Here is a 16311-nt window from a genome sequence, read left to right as displayed (position 1 = left end):
CAGTGAAATATATTTATGTTTGTGGTTGTAATGTGACAAAATATGGAAAAGTTCAAGGGGTATGAATACTTTTGCAAACCACTGTATGTGTTTGTGTGTGTTTGTGTGAGCATGAGAACACATTGGAATTGTGTGTGTTTGGCTGGCCTGAGGCTAAAGCTGTAGCGTTGACATCTAATTCAAACAGTTTTCATTTCCCCGGGAACACACTGACCTCTCCTGAGAACACTTTCCCTCAAAAAGTAATAAATCAATTTCTAACACAACTTGACATTTCTGCACAGTGTTTACTGCTCAAATTGAACACAGTCCTTAACATTTAAAGCTAATTTTAAATCGGTAATTAATTTTTTTTTGTCCTGTGCCATTCAGGCAAAGGGGAAAAAAAGATTTAAAAAAGGCAGTTAAGTCTAAAAGTCTGAGATAAGCAGTGATGATAATTTTCTATTAAACTGTTTTAAAATGTGATCATCTTTATTATATATCAGCTTTGCAATTTGGGTAAACAACTGAGTCTCTTAAATATGTGCTTGATTTTTTTATATTAAAACAATGTTTATTTTCTTTAAATACTTGATGCATCAGATTTAGACATTTGTAATAAACCACTTTACACTTGCATCATGCTGTAGTTTGTGAATAATTGAGTGGTACTTATGTTTGATTAGAGTGGCGTTGATTTAATGCAAGTTTCTAACCCAGGATTAGATGATTAGATGTAAGTATTCTCATCATCACATTTTACTGATGTTTTTCGTCTTTTTCTCAATATTTAATTTGGTTAGCACTTTTTTATTACCACAGTTAGAGGTCCCCTAAACACAGGTATGTGCAGGGGAGAAGGTAACACGGAGGTTGCAAACTGTGCCCATGTACATTGCTAGGAGACCACACTGTGATCAGTGGACACACACACAGAAACCCCTCCATGTTTCTGGTTTGTCTGATTCAGGACACCTCTTTTATCCAACCAGAAAGCTCTCAGATGTTTTACTTGTTTTGATTCTAAATATTTCTAAACAGATCAGGAGCTCATCCTACAAAATAGTTCTTCTAATTAAACTTAAAATGAAAATAATTTATTTACTTCAGTTTCTCATCTTGTCATAGAAGAGAAGATTTGGTTAACAGCCGAACTCACTAACTAATTGCTGCACAGAGACTGTGTGTAGAAACACTGAAAAACGAAATGTTATGCATATAACTACTGTTCCCTGAAGGAAAGGAACGAGGTACAACACATCATGTATGGGAAACCACGCCCCTGCGTGTCCTGGCTGAAGCCACCTCTAATCACGCCTTTAGGCAGGTGACGTGATGACAACAGATGTCAGGCTCCGCCTACACATATATATACTGTCGCCATCACAGTCACTCCTTAGTTCGGTAACCGCTCTTCACCGAGCCCAGCTGTGCAGCGGGGCCACCATGTGTTGTGCCTCGTTCCTTTCCTTCAGGGAACAGTAGTTATATGCACAACATTACGTTCCCTTTCAGTCAATACACTCGGTACAACACATCGTGTATGGGACATATATAAACGCCCCGCAGAGCAGCTTGGGTCATAWTAACATGCTAGTGCAGCACTTCAGACCCAGCGGAGAGCACAGAGTGAGCCACCGAAGGGGCTGTCACATCTAAGCGATAAAACTGAACAAATGTGTGCGGTGAAGACCAGCTGGCCGCAGCACAGATGTCACTCACAGTTACCCCTTTAATAGTGCCCAGGATGCTGCTACACCCCTGGTGGAGTGAGCTCTCACACCAGATGGGACTGGGAGGCCCCTGCTGCTGTAAGCTAAAGAGAGAGCCTCCACAATCCAGTGGGAGAGTCTCTGTCTGGACCGAGCCCTGCCCCWGAGTGGGTTAGCAACACATGCAAACAGCTGATCACATGACCTCACCTCCTGTGTGCGATCACTGCAAATACGCAGTGCATGTAGAGGACACAAAGAATGTAACCTCCTCTGCTCCTCAGATGCAAAAGGGGGAGGATAAAAACTAGAAAGCTCAATAGACATGGAGCTGTAGTTAGARGRTATCACCTTAGGGAGATACGCTGAGTTTGGATGCAGAACCACCTTGGAGCCATCAGGTGAAAACTGAATACAGGAGGGATTCACAGAAAGAGCATGGAGATCCCCGAACTGTTTAACAGTTGTTGGTGCAAGAAGCAACACAACCTTAAATGAAAGGGACTTCAAATCCACAGACTCCAGGGGCTCAAAGTGGGGGTCACAGAGAGCCTCAAGCACCACAGTAAGATCCCAGGTAGGGATACTGGGTTTAATAACAGGCCGCAGCTAGGATTGGGCAATATTGGCCAAAACATTAATCACGATTAATTGTGGTATTTAGCCGATAACRATTAATTTGACGATTAATGCCCTGGAGTCCCTGGACACACTTATGTCCTGGTCACATGGCCAATTTAGTGGGGAAGATTTTCTCTCCATAAAAATCTGTTACAAATTGTGTCAAAATTACAGACTTCAGGCTATAAATCTAATTTTAAATTGTGTTGACAGATAAATAAATTACAGAATTTTTTTAATGTTCATCATATTTGAAGCGGAGAAGAGGACCGAGTGGACTCTGCCTGGTGGCATTAATTGTATTAATCGTCAAGTGCCAAAAAGTAATCGATTGTTTTTCTGAAGATTAATTGCACACAATATGATTTATGCCCAACCCTAGCCGCAGCCTACGGACCCCCTTCAGAAAACACACTGCTAGAGGATGAGCACCAGGCGTAACTCCATCAAAACCCACATGGAAAGCAGAAATAACTGCCAAGTAGACTTAATTGTGGAAAAATCAGACCTTTTATCCAGCAGCTCCTGAAGGAATGTTAAAACAGCCATCATAGAGCACTGAAACGGGACAATGTGCCTAACCTCACACCACCGCTCGGAAGTGTGCCACTTGTAGGTATATAAACCTCTAGTGGAGGGCGCTCTTGCATTCTGGATAGTTGCCACCACTGCCGGGGGAAGGCCYCTGGCTAGCAAGCAGGACCTTTCAGCAGGTAGGTGTGCAGCCTCCACAACTCTGGGTGTGGGTGAAATATCTCCCCCCTTGCCTGAGAGAGGAGATMTAGGCGAAGAGGAAGTTACCAGGGCTGAGCAGCCAGCAGGCTGATTATCTTGGCATACCAAGATTTCGCTGGCCAATGGGGTGCCACCAGAAGCAGAGACAGACCCTGTCTGCGCACCCTCTCCAGTACAGGCAGTATCATCTCCACTGGGGAAAATGCATACAGCAGTACGTTGGGCCATGGGTGGGCTAGAGCGTCCACCCCCAGTGGGGCATTCTGATCCGCAATGGAAAAGAACAGAGGATAGTGGATGTTGGCCCCTGTGGCAAAGAGATCCACTGCTGCCCTGCCAAACAGATTCCAATCTGGTCCACCACTGAGGGATGCAGCCTCCACTCCCTCACTAGAAGTCCGCCCCTGGAGAGTAGATCTGGGCCCAGATTCAGTCTCCCAGGAACGTGAGTGGCCCTGATAGACAGGAAATGCACGCTGCACCACTGCAAGAGAGTGTGAGACAGTTCCAACAGGGGAAGAGACCGCGTTCCCCCTGTCTGTTTATGGATGACATTACAGTCGTGTTGTCTGTTCTGATCAGAACATGTTGGTTCTTCAGAACTATATAAAAATGTTTCAGTGTTAACAGAACCGCTAACAATTCCAGGCAGTTTATTTGGAGTCCAGACTGCTTCAGAGCCCAAACCCCGCTCACTGCCGCACCATCGCACAGAGCCCCCCCACCCCACCAGGGAGGCATCTGTGGATACCACCTTGCGAAAGGACACTCTCCCTCGGTGAGGTTGGCACAGCAGGCCGGGTTCCCTCCAAGGGCAGAGAGACCTCATGCATGAGGCAGTTATCATTAGCTTTCTGTGGCGGTGACATAATGCACACAGCCGTGAGAACGGGACCAGCGCTGAAACCAGCGCATTTTTAGCAGGCCGAGTGGTACTACTGCGATCATAGAAGCCATCATGCCCAACAGTTGCAAAACGGTCTGAAAATGCAGTTTGCGTCCCAGTTGAAACTGAGCGAGGCAGCGGTGAAACGCAGTTACTCTGTTTTCTGAGAGACGCGTTCTGCCCGACAAGGAGCATATTTCTAACCCGAGGAAAGAAAACTGCTGACTCAGAGTCAATAAGCTTTTCTGAAAATTTACAGAAAAACCCAGAGCCTGAACGTGCGACAGAACCTGAGACAGATGCTCTGTAGCCTGCTCCTTGGAGCTGGCTATTAGTGCCCAGTTGTCCAGGTACRTTAACAGGCGGACTCCCTTCTCCCTGAGAGGAGCTAACGCTGCTTCCACACRCTTTGAAAAGGTRCGGGGTGCTAGCGACAGACCAAATGGCAGTACCAGGTATTCGTAGGCTACACCCTCGAACGCAAACCTCAGAWATTTTCTGTGGTCCGGGTGAATCGCTACATGAAAGTAAGTGTCTGTTAAATTGATGGTTGCAAACCATTCGCCCGGGCTGACGGAATGTAGAAGTTGCCTGAGTGTTAGCATTTTGAACTTGTATGTTCGTAGAAATATGTTTAACACACTCAGGTCCAGAATCGGACGAAGGCCCCCGTCGTTTTSGGACGAAAAAATAACGGCTGTACCAACCTTTGTTCACGTCCGAGGCAGGGACCACACATATGGCACCTTTTGCCAGTAACATGTTTATTTCCTTTCTCAAAACCACGGCTGCTTTGATCCCAACAATAGTGTTTACCACGGTGCTGAAAGGAGGCGGCCTTATGTGAAACTGTAGCCGGTAACCCATGGCAACAGTTCTTTCCACCCAGGGGGATGGTGCGCATGCGCGCCAGAGAGAGAGTGGCATCGCTAGGTGACCAACTTGTATTGGCGATGTGCTGATGCCCTCTGTCGTATGAGAGAGGCGTAGCATTACCTGACTGTCGCCCATAGCTTTTTGATTTATTTTTGTGTAAAGTTTATACTTTGTCACTTTTGACACATTTACACAAACGTTAGAAACAGTTGTGCTTTGAACATTTAGTGCACCCAAACTGGGGGCTTTTAGTGCAAACGCTATTTGAGTGGGGTGGGACTGGTGCTTGGGAGACTGTGTGAGGGAAACGCAGTGCCTCTTGGGGCTGGTTCCCTGAACAAAACAAACAAGATGTCTTTTGGGCAGCAGCCAATAGCAGGCGATCATGTCTCCCTGGTCCTGAAGTGACAGTCCCACAGCTAGGAGGACTGTCTTCTTCCTCCGAGGCGTCGAGCCCTTCAGAAGACCCAGAGGGGGGCCCTTGCTCCAAGCCGAATGGTGGGGAGGTTGGTCGCGGTTCTGAGGCTGTACTGACTTGGTGCTCAGGCTCCCAGGCAGCACTGCTCTCTTCACAGGAGGTGGCTGAGCAGCCGGCTTCTGTGTGCTAGTCTTCGGTCTCGCGTCACATCTGGAGACAATACAGTGCAGGGCTTCAGCCTGCTTCCCCCTCAGCTCAAACTTAGTCTGAATGATGTCGAGAGACCGACCAAATAACCCAGCAGCCATAACTGGTTCATCCAGATATGCAGCTCGGTCTCTGTCRGGGACATCAGAGGGCGTCAACCACAGATGCCTCTGCGCCACCACGGTTGAAGCCATCCCTCTGCCCAGGGAGAGCGCTGCACAGCGGGATGCACGTGGAATGTAATCCGCTGTGAGTCTGACCTCGTTAAAGAGAGGTAACAGAGGACTCTCGGGCGATACCAGAGCTCCGAGCTCCGCCAGAGACATAGCTTGGTATGTCTGGAGCATGCTAATGGAGCTCAGACCGTGAGCAGTGGTGGCCTGAGCCTTGTAAAATTTTTCAAGCTGCGCAGCAGAAAATCTACACAGTAATACTGCCCACAACCAGGTACTGTGACGCAGGTGGACAGAGGTTTGCTCCAGCAGGACGTCAGCTCCAATACAAAGTCTGGGAACATGGGAAGACGGTTTTTCACCACGGTCGGTTCAGTGGGGAGAAAAATCCCGCGAACCGCGATGGTTTTTTTTCTRAATCGCACGACGACACAAGGAGAGAAAAGACGTGTCCTTCTGGTCCGCCTCCGCAGCAGCGGTGCATCTAGACCGGGCCGGGTTCCTCGTTGTCTTTCGACAGATAAACATCCAAGCCAATATAAACGGCTAACCCCTCCTGTACTCTACTCGGTCCGCCCAAGTGGAAGCGGGAACGTTGACCGACAAATATTCCTCGTCAGACTCGGATGGAACCGGGTTACTGGACTCTGAGAAGAGTGGGTCTTTTCGTGAGACCACGGTTTCTCCCAGCAATTTTTCTAAGGACTTAACCCGTCCCTCCAGGGTTGAGCGACGAAGCTGGCGGCGAAACGCACATGCTTCGGGCTCCGCTCTCTGAGTGTGAACGACCCCCAGACAGACCATGCAAGACTCGTGCTGGTCCCTCTCATGGAGCAAGAAGCCGCGCCCACAGGGGCGACTGACGACCTCTGCTCCTTGAGGTAATTTTGTGCTCATCCCRAACCACAAAATATTCTATTTTGTTGAAATGAAAGGCTACTCAAAGCTAGCGCTCCGTGGGCGGACACACTTACCTGTAGGCAGCGGCAGCCGACACCAACAAAAGCATTTATGCTAACTTTAAGAGCCTTACAACAAACAAAGCTAACTAGCAKCAGCTAACTAGCTAGGTTGGAAGAGGTGGGGGTTCTAGCGAGGTGAAGAGCAATAGAACTAAGGAGTGACTGTGATGGCGACAGTGTATATATATATACAGTATGTGTAGGCGGAGCCTGACATCTGTCGTCATCATGTCACCTGCCTAAAGGCGTGATTAGAGGTGGCTTCAGCCAGGACACGCAGGGGCGTGGTTTCCCATACATGATGTGTTGTACCGACTGTATTGACTGAAAGGGAACCAAGATCACTTAGAGGTGATATAAGGGATCTTGGTTATTTCAGTGTTGGGGGTCCTTTACTCTGATGGGGGTTAATAACACCACTAGGTATCTAAACATTATTTATAGCCATTTTTTAAGTTACTAATTTTATGTTTGTATGAATAATAAATAAAAAATTCTCATTTATTTGTTTGCCAGAATCTCCAGAGACTGAGGCAGCCATGGATTTAGGATCGACTGAAGTGATGGAGTCTGAGGTTCTGTATGACTGTGTCATCTGTGGACAGAGTGGACCCTCCACTGAGGAGAGACCCACAGGCTTAGTGGTTCTCCTCCAGGCGTCTTCAGGTACTTTCCCTTTTCAAACAGAAATGCTTTTGATTGCTACCAAGCAAAATATAAAATAAAAACTAGGCTCACTTTTTTYTGCTATTAACATTGGAGCTTATAATTGAGTGGGAAAATAAGATTTCAGCTTTGTCTAACGTATTGTCACTCTGACACCTKTCAGCCTTTTTTGCCCCAAACCAAAAACAATGACTAATTTGCTCTAGCATCTAGTCATTGATTTTAACTGCTTGCTTTAGATGTTGCTGAGAACTCTATAGAAACTGTAAATCTTTCCTTTTTATCATCGTTAAATCATGATGTGAACATTGTCAGAGTGTTTTGTTTTTTATTGAATTTGTCTACCTTCATTGATTATTTATTTAATTTATTGATTGTYCTTATTTTTCAGTTCTTGGACACCGCTGCAAAAGTAAACAACCTAAAAATTTACCTACAAGTGATGAAGAGCATATATACTCTGCAGACACATGCGGCGTTGCTAATGACGTCAGGCTCACACTGATGCAGCAGTTCTTCAAAGACGTATGTTATGGACAAATTTTCAGGGATTAATTGGAGACGTTTTGTTTTTTACACATTTTTGATATAAATGTCTTCATGTTATAGCAAACAGCAACACAAAAGAAGTGAAATGTTCTGCAGGGTAAATGCTTGAAGATCTATTTGTATACTCTAATGTATGTGATTTCTGTCTTGTGACTTCTGCAGAGCTCTTGTCTTCAGTCTTTGTCAATCGGCTGGGATGGAGGCGTCTATGTCCAAACCTGTGGACACACTTTGCATATAGATTGCCATAAGTCCTACATGGAGTCTCTGCGGGTAAGAAAAAACCTGGTCCTACGAAGTGATGACTTGATGGATATAAATTAATAATTTAACTTAGTAGTCACATGCATACATATGAAAATCATGTTTCTTAGCTTTATCTTATGTAGCATTTCTTACCTTTTTAATAATCACAACAGGACTAAATTTGTGACATTATTTAAGCTTTGAAATATGTGACCCATCATATCGAAATGAGGATTAAGTCAAATTTGGTCAAAATGATCTCATCACATTATCAGATTCCTGGCTTTAAAAGCTACATTTTGATACCTGGCTCATTCTGATGTCAAATGTGGATCCAGATTTATGATTTAATTTGTCTTGTTGGTTACAATAATACAAAAATACTTGGTCTGAATCCTAATTTTGTGTAATTTTAATGAGAAATTTTTAATGTCATTGTAAAGAGGAAACTTGAAATAGTATTTGAATATTGAGATTTTCCATCTGGAAAGAAACAAACATCTCTAGCTCACAGAGAAAATCTCAAAATTTTAAGGCATTTTTGCTCAAAATCAGGTTTTTGTTGCTACTGTTCAAAAAAGTGCTTCAGAATTTTGTTTTACGATTGTATTTCAGACAGTTCCTTCAAGTCATACATTGTTGATAAGGCATTTATTTATTATACTTTGACATAGTACAGTTTTTGCAAACTTTTTAATCAAAACACTATTTGCCTATTTTTCCAAACACCATTTTTAGACTTAATCCTCGTTTCGATGTGATGGCTTACGTATAAACATGTTTTTACCATTGTAGACAGTATATGTATTGATTATTGAATCAGTTTTTGGGAATTAATCAGTCATGAACATGTTTACACTTATTTTTAAAGGGATCCCCGATTAGTTGTAATATTAGACTTTATTTGATGAACACATATTTTAACTGTAAAATAAAGACTGTAAAAATAATGTAGGCTGTTTAGTTATTATTTTTAAACTAAAAGTTTAAAAATATATTACACAGATGGGGCCATTTTATTTACATGCAAAGCATTCTGGGTAAATGATCATGTGGATAGTTCCTTGGTTCAAGGCTGCTAGCGAGCTATACCCACCCTAAAGGTTAGTCTTGGACAATATCTGACAATTGACTCTTTTAAACTAGAAGCACTCGGACAGTGCAAACCTCCGCCAAGACCAATTTCCACCATCCTGTAACAGTTAATGTGCAAAAGCAGAGATGGAAACACATTTGCCGAATAAGTTCTGACAGAGCGAACATTTAAGTAGGCAGTATGCAYGGAATTTCTTTTCGGTGGAGTCAAATGTGAAAAAAAAAGTCAGACTCATCACCCGACGTTATTCATCGTCAAACTGGTGTGGGATTAAGCTCTTAAGTTTTCATCAGTCACGTTTCACCATGTAAAACATCTGTTTTATCCCCTTGTATGAGTTTGTAATGGTTTGACTCTCTTCATAAAGTGCTTCCTGGCTCCCCCCGTCTCCAAACTTTGAGGCCCAGCAGCTCTCTGTTTACAAGCCTAGTAGTGAGAAACTGTTTTGATTGGTTGCTTCGGAAATGTGGTGTGTTTGAGGAAATGGGAAAAATAGGTTTCATGGTGCAGTCACGCACTTCCTGGTCACAAAACGTTCTGTAAATGCACATATTATGGCAAAAATTATTCATCATTAAATGTGGTTTTAACATTACTTTTATAAAGTTTGAAGTCTGTGCTGTCCAATCCAGCTCACTGTTTTTTACAGAAGCCCTATGAAAGCATCACAGCTTTGCCGAACTTAGAGTGTTAAAAGAAAAAAAATTCCTGTATCCGCGTCATGATCTGGAACGTCACCAAAATTTTAAGGTGTGTTCCTTGGCCCAGTACCCACGTGGTAAAAATGTTGTGACAATCCGTCCACAGGTTTTTGAGTAATGTTGTCCACAGACAGAACGACAGACAGACAGACAGACAGACAGACAGAACGACAGACAGACAGACCGACAGACAGACAGAACGACAGACAGACAGACAGACATACACGACCGAAAACATTACCTCGCCCTTGGTGGAAGTAATGAAACCAGAGAGCGTTGACAGAGAGAAGGTAGAAATGACTCAGCCTGTAACTGAAAATATAGATGGAGGACAACAGAGCTGCTTCATGGAAGAAGAACCTCAGCYTAGCCTGTTAGCTTWAGYGTTAGYCCCGAYGCTATCACCATATATATGTATTAGCTCAGCGCTACACATTCTCCTCGTCACTGAGATCCTCCATACACATGACAGAGAGGGGAACACAAAAATGACTCAGCCTGTAACTGAAAATATGGATGGAGGACCTCATTTTAGCTTGTTTTTTGTGCTAGCGCTGAGCTAATACATATAAGGCAATATAGCGTCRGCGCTAGCVCAAAGGCTAACAGGCTAAGCTGAGGTTCTTCTTCCATGAAGCAGCTCTGTTGTCCTCCATCTATATTTTCAGTTACAGGCTGAGTCGTTTCTACCTTCTCCTCTCTGTCAACGCTCTCTGGTTTCATTTAAAAGAGCCAATCATCAAATATTGTCCAAGCTTAACCTTCAGGGTTAATCTTCAGCTCACTCACACCGAGGACCTATCTACTTCATCATTCACCCAGAATGCTTTGTGTGTAAATAAAATGGCTCCATCTGTGTTAAAATATATTTTTACAAATTTACAAAACTAAACAGCCTACAGTATTTTTACAGTCTTTATTTTACAGTTAAAATATATGTTTATCAAATAAATTCTCATGTTACAACTAATCGGGGATCCTTTTAAAAGATTTAGTTGTCTCTCCAAAGTTCTGAGATTAGACTAATAATGCCTTTGTTCTCCGCAGAATGACCAGGTCCTCCAGGGTTTCTCTGTTGACAAGGGTGAATTTACATGCCCACTGTGCCGACAATTCGCCAATAGTGTCCTTCCATGTCGCCCCGGTCGTGGTACAGAAGCCAACACATGGCGCACACCCACAAACAAAACGACAACTGTACTTGTTAAAGAGGTGGAGGAGCTACAGGAGAAACTTGGTCTCTTTCCAGTAAGTTTGATAGTGAAGCACAATATTCATTGTTTTAAATGAAATTTTGATATGTCTACTCAGGATCCGACATATCAGAATATTTTTCTTGTTTTTTAAGACTGAGTCCAACTTGAGTAAAGAGATGGAGTTGGTGATTAAAGACATCAAGAACACCACGCAGAAAAAATACATGGACTATGGCAAGAACCCAGGTTCCCCTGACAACGACTTCCTCTTCATGTATTCAGTGGCGAGGTAAGAGTGCATTCATTGAAAATGTTACAGAATGGGTCTGTGGCACAGGTGCCCCATTACTTATAGCACTTTGTTCTGTCTAGTTTATAATGTGTATTCATAAAATCTTAAAGGTGTTTTGCAGGACAGTGCTAATGTGGCTGTAAATGTATATTTCTGGGCATCTGATGTAAAATCAGTTGTCATAATCTTTATGCAAGTTTGCTTCCTGTGGATGTTTTACTTTCAAATTACCTTTTTGAGCTTATTTGGAAAACATTCCTGAACTTGCAATTTCCACTTTTGCTGGAGTTTTATTTATACATTTTCTTGTGTTATTTTTGTTGGTTTATTCACTGATGCAGATGCATATTTAGTAAAAATAATGGTGATGAATGAAAATGAATCAGCAGCTTCCATAACTATGCTTTAAGAGTTTCCTATTTAATTGAATGTCACTCTTTAGCTACATAACAACACCAAACAGACACCAAATCAAAAATTACACAGTCTTTTCTGAAGTATTTCTATCTTGTTAACAAACTGGTCACAGGTAAAAGAAATGACTACCCCCATCCATCACCTTCAGGTCTCTGAATCCACATCACCTCCTTTCCAAAATTTTGTAGCGTAATCATTCAGACCTCTTGCCCACCCAATGCTGTAGTCCCTTCAGCCCTCCACCCTAAACCGAATGATCCCCTAAGAGTGTCTGGATGCCTGTTGGCTCTCTGAAGTTCAATGAACAGCGCAAATTGCACAAGGAGTGGAAAATTCTTCTGTCACACGGGTGCTCTTATCAGCAAAAGCCAGATGGAGCTTCACCATGGTTGCATTATCTATGTGAAATTGCTTTTTCTCCCTGGAAACTCAAGGATTGGGCTCCTCCTCTCTAGCCTGTAGGAAGAAATGGCCAGAGGTAGAATAAAACAGGCCTAGATCAGTCCCATTTTTAGCAATACTTATCTGTTTTACCATCTTTGTATGTGAGTGTGTTTGTTTTTCTCTCATTTTTATTGCAGAATTACAGATAAGATATACTGTTTTTTTTTCTCTAATTCACAGGAAATGCACATCAAAGATTCTRCATAAACTATAGTTATAAATGCTTTTTTGTTTGGAAAAAAACTGTAATCTATTTCTTATTCTTACTAAATTAGTCCTACAGAACATGTCTAATAAGTAGTAAATTGTTTGACACACAAGTATCTTACAGCTTCCTCCTTTTGTTGTTGTAAAGCCATGAGATCCTGTTTTACAAGAGCTGCCATTGTGGTGGAAAAACAACTTTTCCATGTCTGTTAAACAAAATGCAGAAATACATGATCAAAAAAGTTCTTCACTACAATGGTCTCTGGGTAATTTTATTGCAATAAAATGAKAGTCAACATGCATACAGCAATACAAGTTGAGTCTGGGGACACAGCCCCAGTGAAGCATGTTTTATACCTTTAGCAGAAACCAGTCCCAAAACTGGTAATTTCTGCCATACAAAAAGTGGTTCTTTATCTGAGCAGCAATAGTTTCAGYTAAAACTTGTTCTGTGGTTCTTAAACAGAGGGAAAACACCTTAGAATGCAGTTATACTTCCTATTTCATCGTCTCTTACRTGTTCACATTCCAATAATAACAAAACAAATAGTTCTGCAATCCAGTTGTGCAGAAACTACGGGTGTTTGTGTGTGAGGTTTAAGCTGGAACAACAAGAAATGTCGCTTTTAAGGTGCTCTACCGGAAGCTTACAACATCATTTGAAATGATTCAGAGTATATCATGACAGTAAGCATACAATACATTTAAAAGTAAAACAAGAAAGAAACATAAGTAAAATACATTCAAAACTTAAATACATGTGTGACGATGTAATTTTCCTTCACACCGTGTTGGGTTTTTTTGGAACCAGAGTGCCTACTCTGCACAACATCGTGACTTAAAAAAACATGAAATAACATATTACAGTTAAACATTAGTTACATAAGAGCTACATAAATCAGCAGAGTCAACACCTGAAATATCAGAAGTGGTTTTTTTTTAATTGTATTTAATAGTAAATGTTTATCGACTATCCAAAGATCTGCGTCGTCATCATTCTGTTTAAAAATGCAGAGATRACGCTCCAGTTTCACTCCTCTAACTGCTGATGATTCTGTCACCTCAGGACCAACTTGGAGCTGGAACTGGTGCATCGAGGAGGAAACTTGTGCTCTGGCGGTGCCAGTGCGGCTGCTAAACGCTCATGTCTGAGTGAGTAATTACTCTTTACACTGTTTTTCCATTTAAAAAAATGAAACAGATGATTAGCTGTCCACAGGGATGGTAGATGTTGTCGCAAGCGATCTTTTGGGATTAGCAATAGTAAATGAAAAAGACAAATAGCTGAAGTACAGTTTTTAGTTTATGTGACAGGTGACGAGGTCTTAGACAAATGGATTGTGTGTTTTTTGCTGAATCTCAAGGGAAATGATACATATTTACATTACTTGTTAACTAATTAAAATAAATCAGACATTTAAATTAATTTGTAATTATAAAATGCAGGCTTTATGGAAGAAGGTGAATCTAATGAGTTAACTGAAAAATGATCCCCATTTCCTATTTATGTTTTATTTTTTTACAAAGTCCTGGTTGCTGCAGTGAAATGGTCTGTCATCCTTGAATGGCTGAAAAGAGATTTCACACTGGAGGTTTGCCATTTTTGAGCTACATTAACCGTGTAGCTGTGCTGACAGCCAAATTTACTCAGTTGCAGTGCATTAGTGTTCATTCTTCTTAGGGAAATGGATTTAAAGGAAAAGGCAGACATTTGCTAACTGAAAGCCCACGGGGCTCCTAATTCTGCTTCCCTATAGGCGCTTGTGTGATAAACCAATGAGGTTACAATTGACTACAGAAACAATTCCCTTGGTATGAGCTCAATCAATTCTAGAGAGTCCAGCTTTCAAATAGCTTTTCTCTTCTAACTCCAAATATTAAAGTTGTGGGAAATGGGGCTGCTAATCTGAGGGGAGTTTAAAGGCTAATCTTGATGACCTCAAAAGTACAGGTTTGCTATATGTTGGAATGACAGCTCTATTTTTAGTATTTAAAACCCTGAGTTTCATATTTTGGCCGGTTTTTGATTTTATGCCCCCAGTTGGGTGGTATCGATCGTTTTCATACTGCGGTATAACCTTTAGAAAATACTGTGGTATACACTATTACCAGGGGAGGGGATGGTCTGTGGAGTGATAAATAATTATTAATTAAAGTAGAAACGGTGAGTAAACAGTGAGTTTACAGTACATGCGTATAGATGCTCTGATGCTGCCTCTCATTCAGTCTGAGCCACAGAATGGCTCTTACCTCTTATAATGTCAAACGGATCACAATACGGTCAACTATGTCATTTTGGGGTTTTACATTTCTAACTAATCTGACTTTTACCATGGTTGTATCCATGCTGCGGCATCCTTTTACCCAGTATTTGTGCCAGCAAAGTTTGTAGGTATTTCCCAGGGTTAGTTCTTCGTCTGCAGCAAGGAGCGCTCGTCTTGGGGGAAAAAATACCAAAAGTTTAAAGGGATCCATGATTAGTCATAACATTAGACTTTATCTGATAAACATATAATTTAACTGTAAAAATACTGTAGGCTGTTTAGGTTTTATAATTTTTAAACTAAAAGTTAAAAAATATATTACACAAACGTTGCCATTTTATTGACATGCAAAGCATTCTGGGTAAATGATGATGTGGATAGGTCATCAGTCTGAGGCTGCTAGTGAGCTTTGTCCACCCTGAAGGTTAATCTTGGACAATATCTGACAAGTGACTCTTTTAAACTAGAAGCACTCGGAGAGTGCAAACCTCCGCCAAGACCAGTTTACTTGGCATCTGAAAATACATTTCCTCAAATGTAGTTCGAATCTTAAAAGAGCTTCACTGAGTGTGAAGTAGTGGATCTCAGCAGACAGCTTAAGTTTCACTTTCACTTTTGCTCTGTTACTGCCGAGAGCCTGCAGGAGTCATGGGTGGAGTGGGGGCTGGGGAGATGTGGTCCGTGATGAGGAAGTTTGGCTTAAAGACACGTCCCAGGGGTGTTTCTGGTCCCCACCTGTCGTTTTGCTCCTTAGCATGGCTGCCTAAAAACGCTGCAGGATTTCTCAAACATGCATGAATGAGTCAAAGCAAGGCTTTGGGCATGTATTTATGAGAGTGTAACATTATAACATGATATAAAACTCAAAAGTTGATTTTACATGATATTGCCCCTTTAACAAATAAAGTCTAATGTTACAACTAATCAGGGATCCCTTTAACACACACACTCTTCCTTTTGTCTTCTGAATTAATATTTTCATACCAACCAAGCCGACCCCAGAGGAAACCAATTGCATTTGTGGCATTTAAATATGTACATTTATGGTATTTATAAAGTTTTACATTGCATCAAGTTGATGCATTAATATGTGGATGAAWGAAACAAACATAAAGTTGACCATGGTTGTAAGACTTTTGTGGCACTAGAAGCAGAAAAACACATGAGTGGGTGTATTTAGGCAGATTAATGGGACTGTTAGTGTTGCTTTTTTTAACCCACCATGTAATCCTCAGTACATTAATTAGCTGATGGAGTGCTGCGCTGTTGAGTCATGATTTTTGTTATGATTATCTGCTAACAACTGGTTAAATTTAAAAGGCTTCCCATTAGTCTGAGGGCAAACGGCACATTGAACCATTACATATTTAATAGTGTGCGGCATCATTGTACAAACTTATAGCCTTTAGGAAAGGTTGTCATTAGGTTATTGTTTTCAGATGGCTCAAAGTCTTGTAATAAGCACTCCAGTGTGTTTTACATTTTGAACCAACATTCGCATAAATAAAAACAGCCCTTGTTGCCATATCTTCCTCCCTTTAGTTGCTATAAAGTTATTTGCTGGTAAGAGTGGAGCGACCGACCAATCGGATGAAGACAGGCCCATTTGGTGTGTGTGTGTGTGTGTGTGTGTGTGTGTGTGTGTGTGTGTGTGTGTGTGT

At 41.9% G+C, this 16311-nt stretch overlaps 1 protein-coding gene across 1 annotated transcript in view; it reads left to right on the top strand.

Annotated features, from left to right (window-relative positions):
- The window catches only part of ubr3 (ubiquitin protein ligase E3 component n-recognin 3), a gene marked incomplete in the record, with an annotated part of 53260 nt that overhangs the window by 20557 nt on the left and 16392 nt on the right, over positions 1-16311 (top strand). The window contains 6 exon segments of the mRNA XM_014001352.1: positions 7089-7238; positions 7630-7763; positions 7950-8060; positions 10878-11078; positions 11179-11315; positions 13453-13538. Coding sequence (XP_013856806.1) covers positions 7089-7238; positions 7630-7763; positions 7950-8060; positions 10878-11078; positions 11179-11315; positions 13453-13538 — 819 coding nt within the window.

The sequence above is a fragment of the Austrofundulus limnaeus genome, unplaced genomic scaffold (genome assembly GCF_001266775.1).
Source record: "Austrofundulus limnaeus strain Quisiro unplaced genomic scaffold, Austrofundulus_limnaeus-1.0 Scaffold9, whole genome shotgun sequence".
Classification (NCBI taxonomy): domain Eukaryota; kingdom Metazoa; phylum Chordata; class Actinopteri; order Cyprinodontiformes; family Rivulidae; genus Austrofundulus; species Austrofundulus limnaeus.
This window is presented reverse-complemented; position numbering and strand designations above follow the sequence as displayed.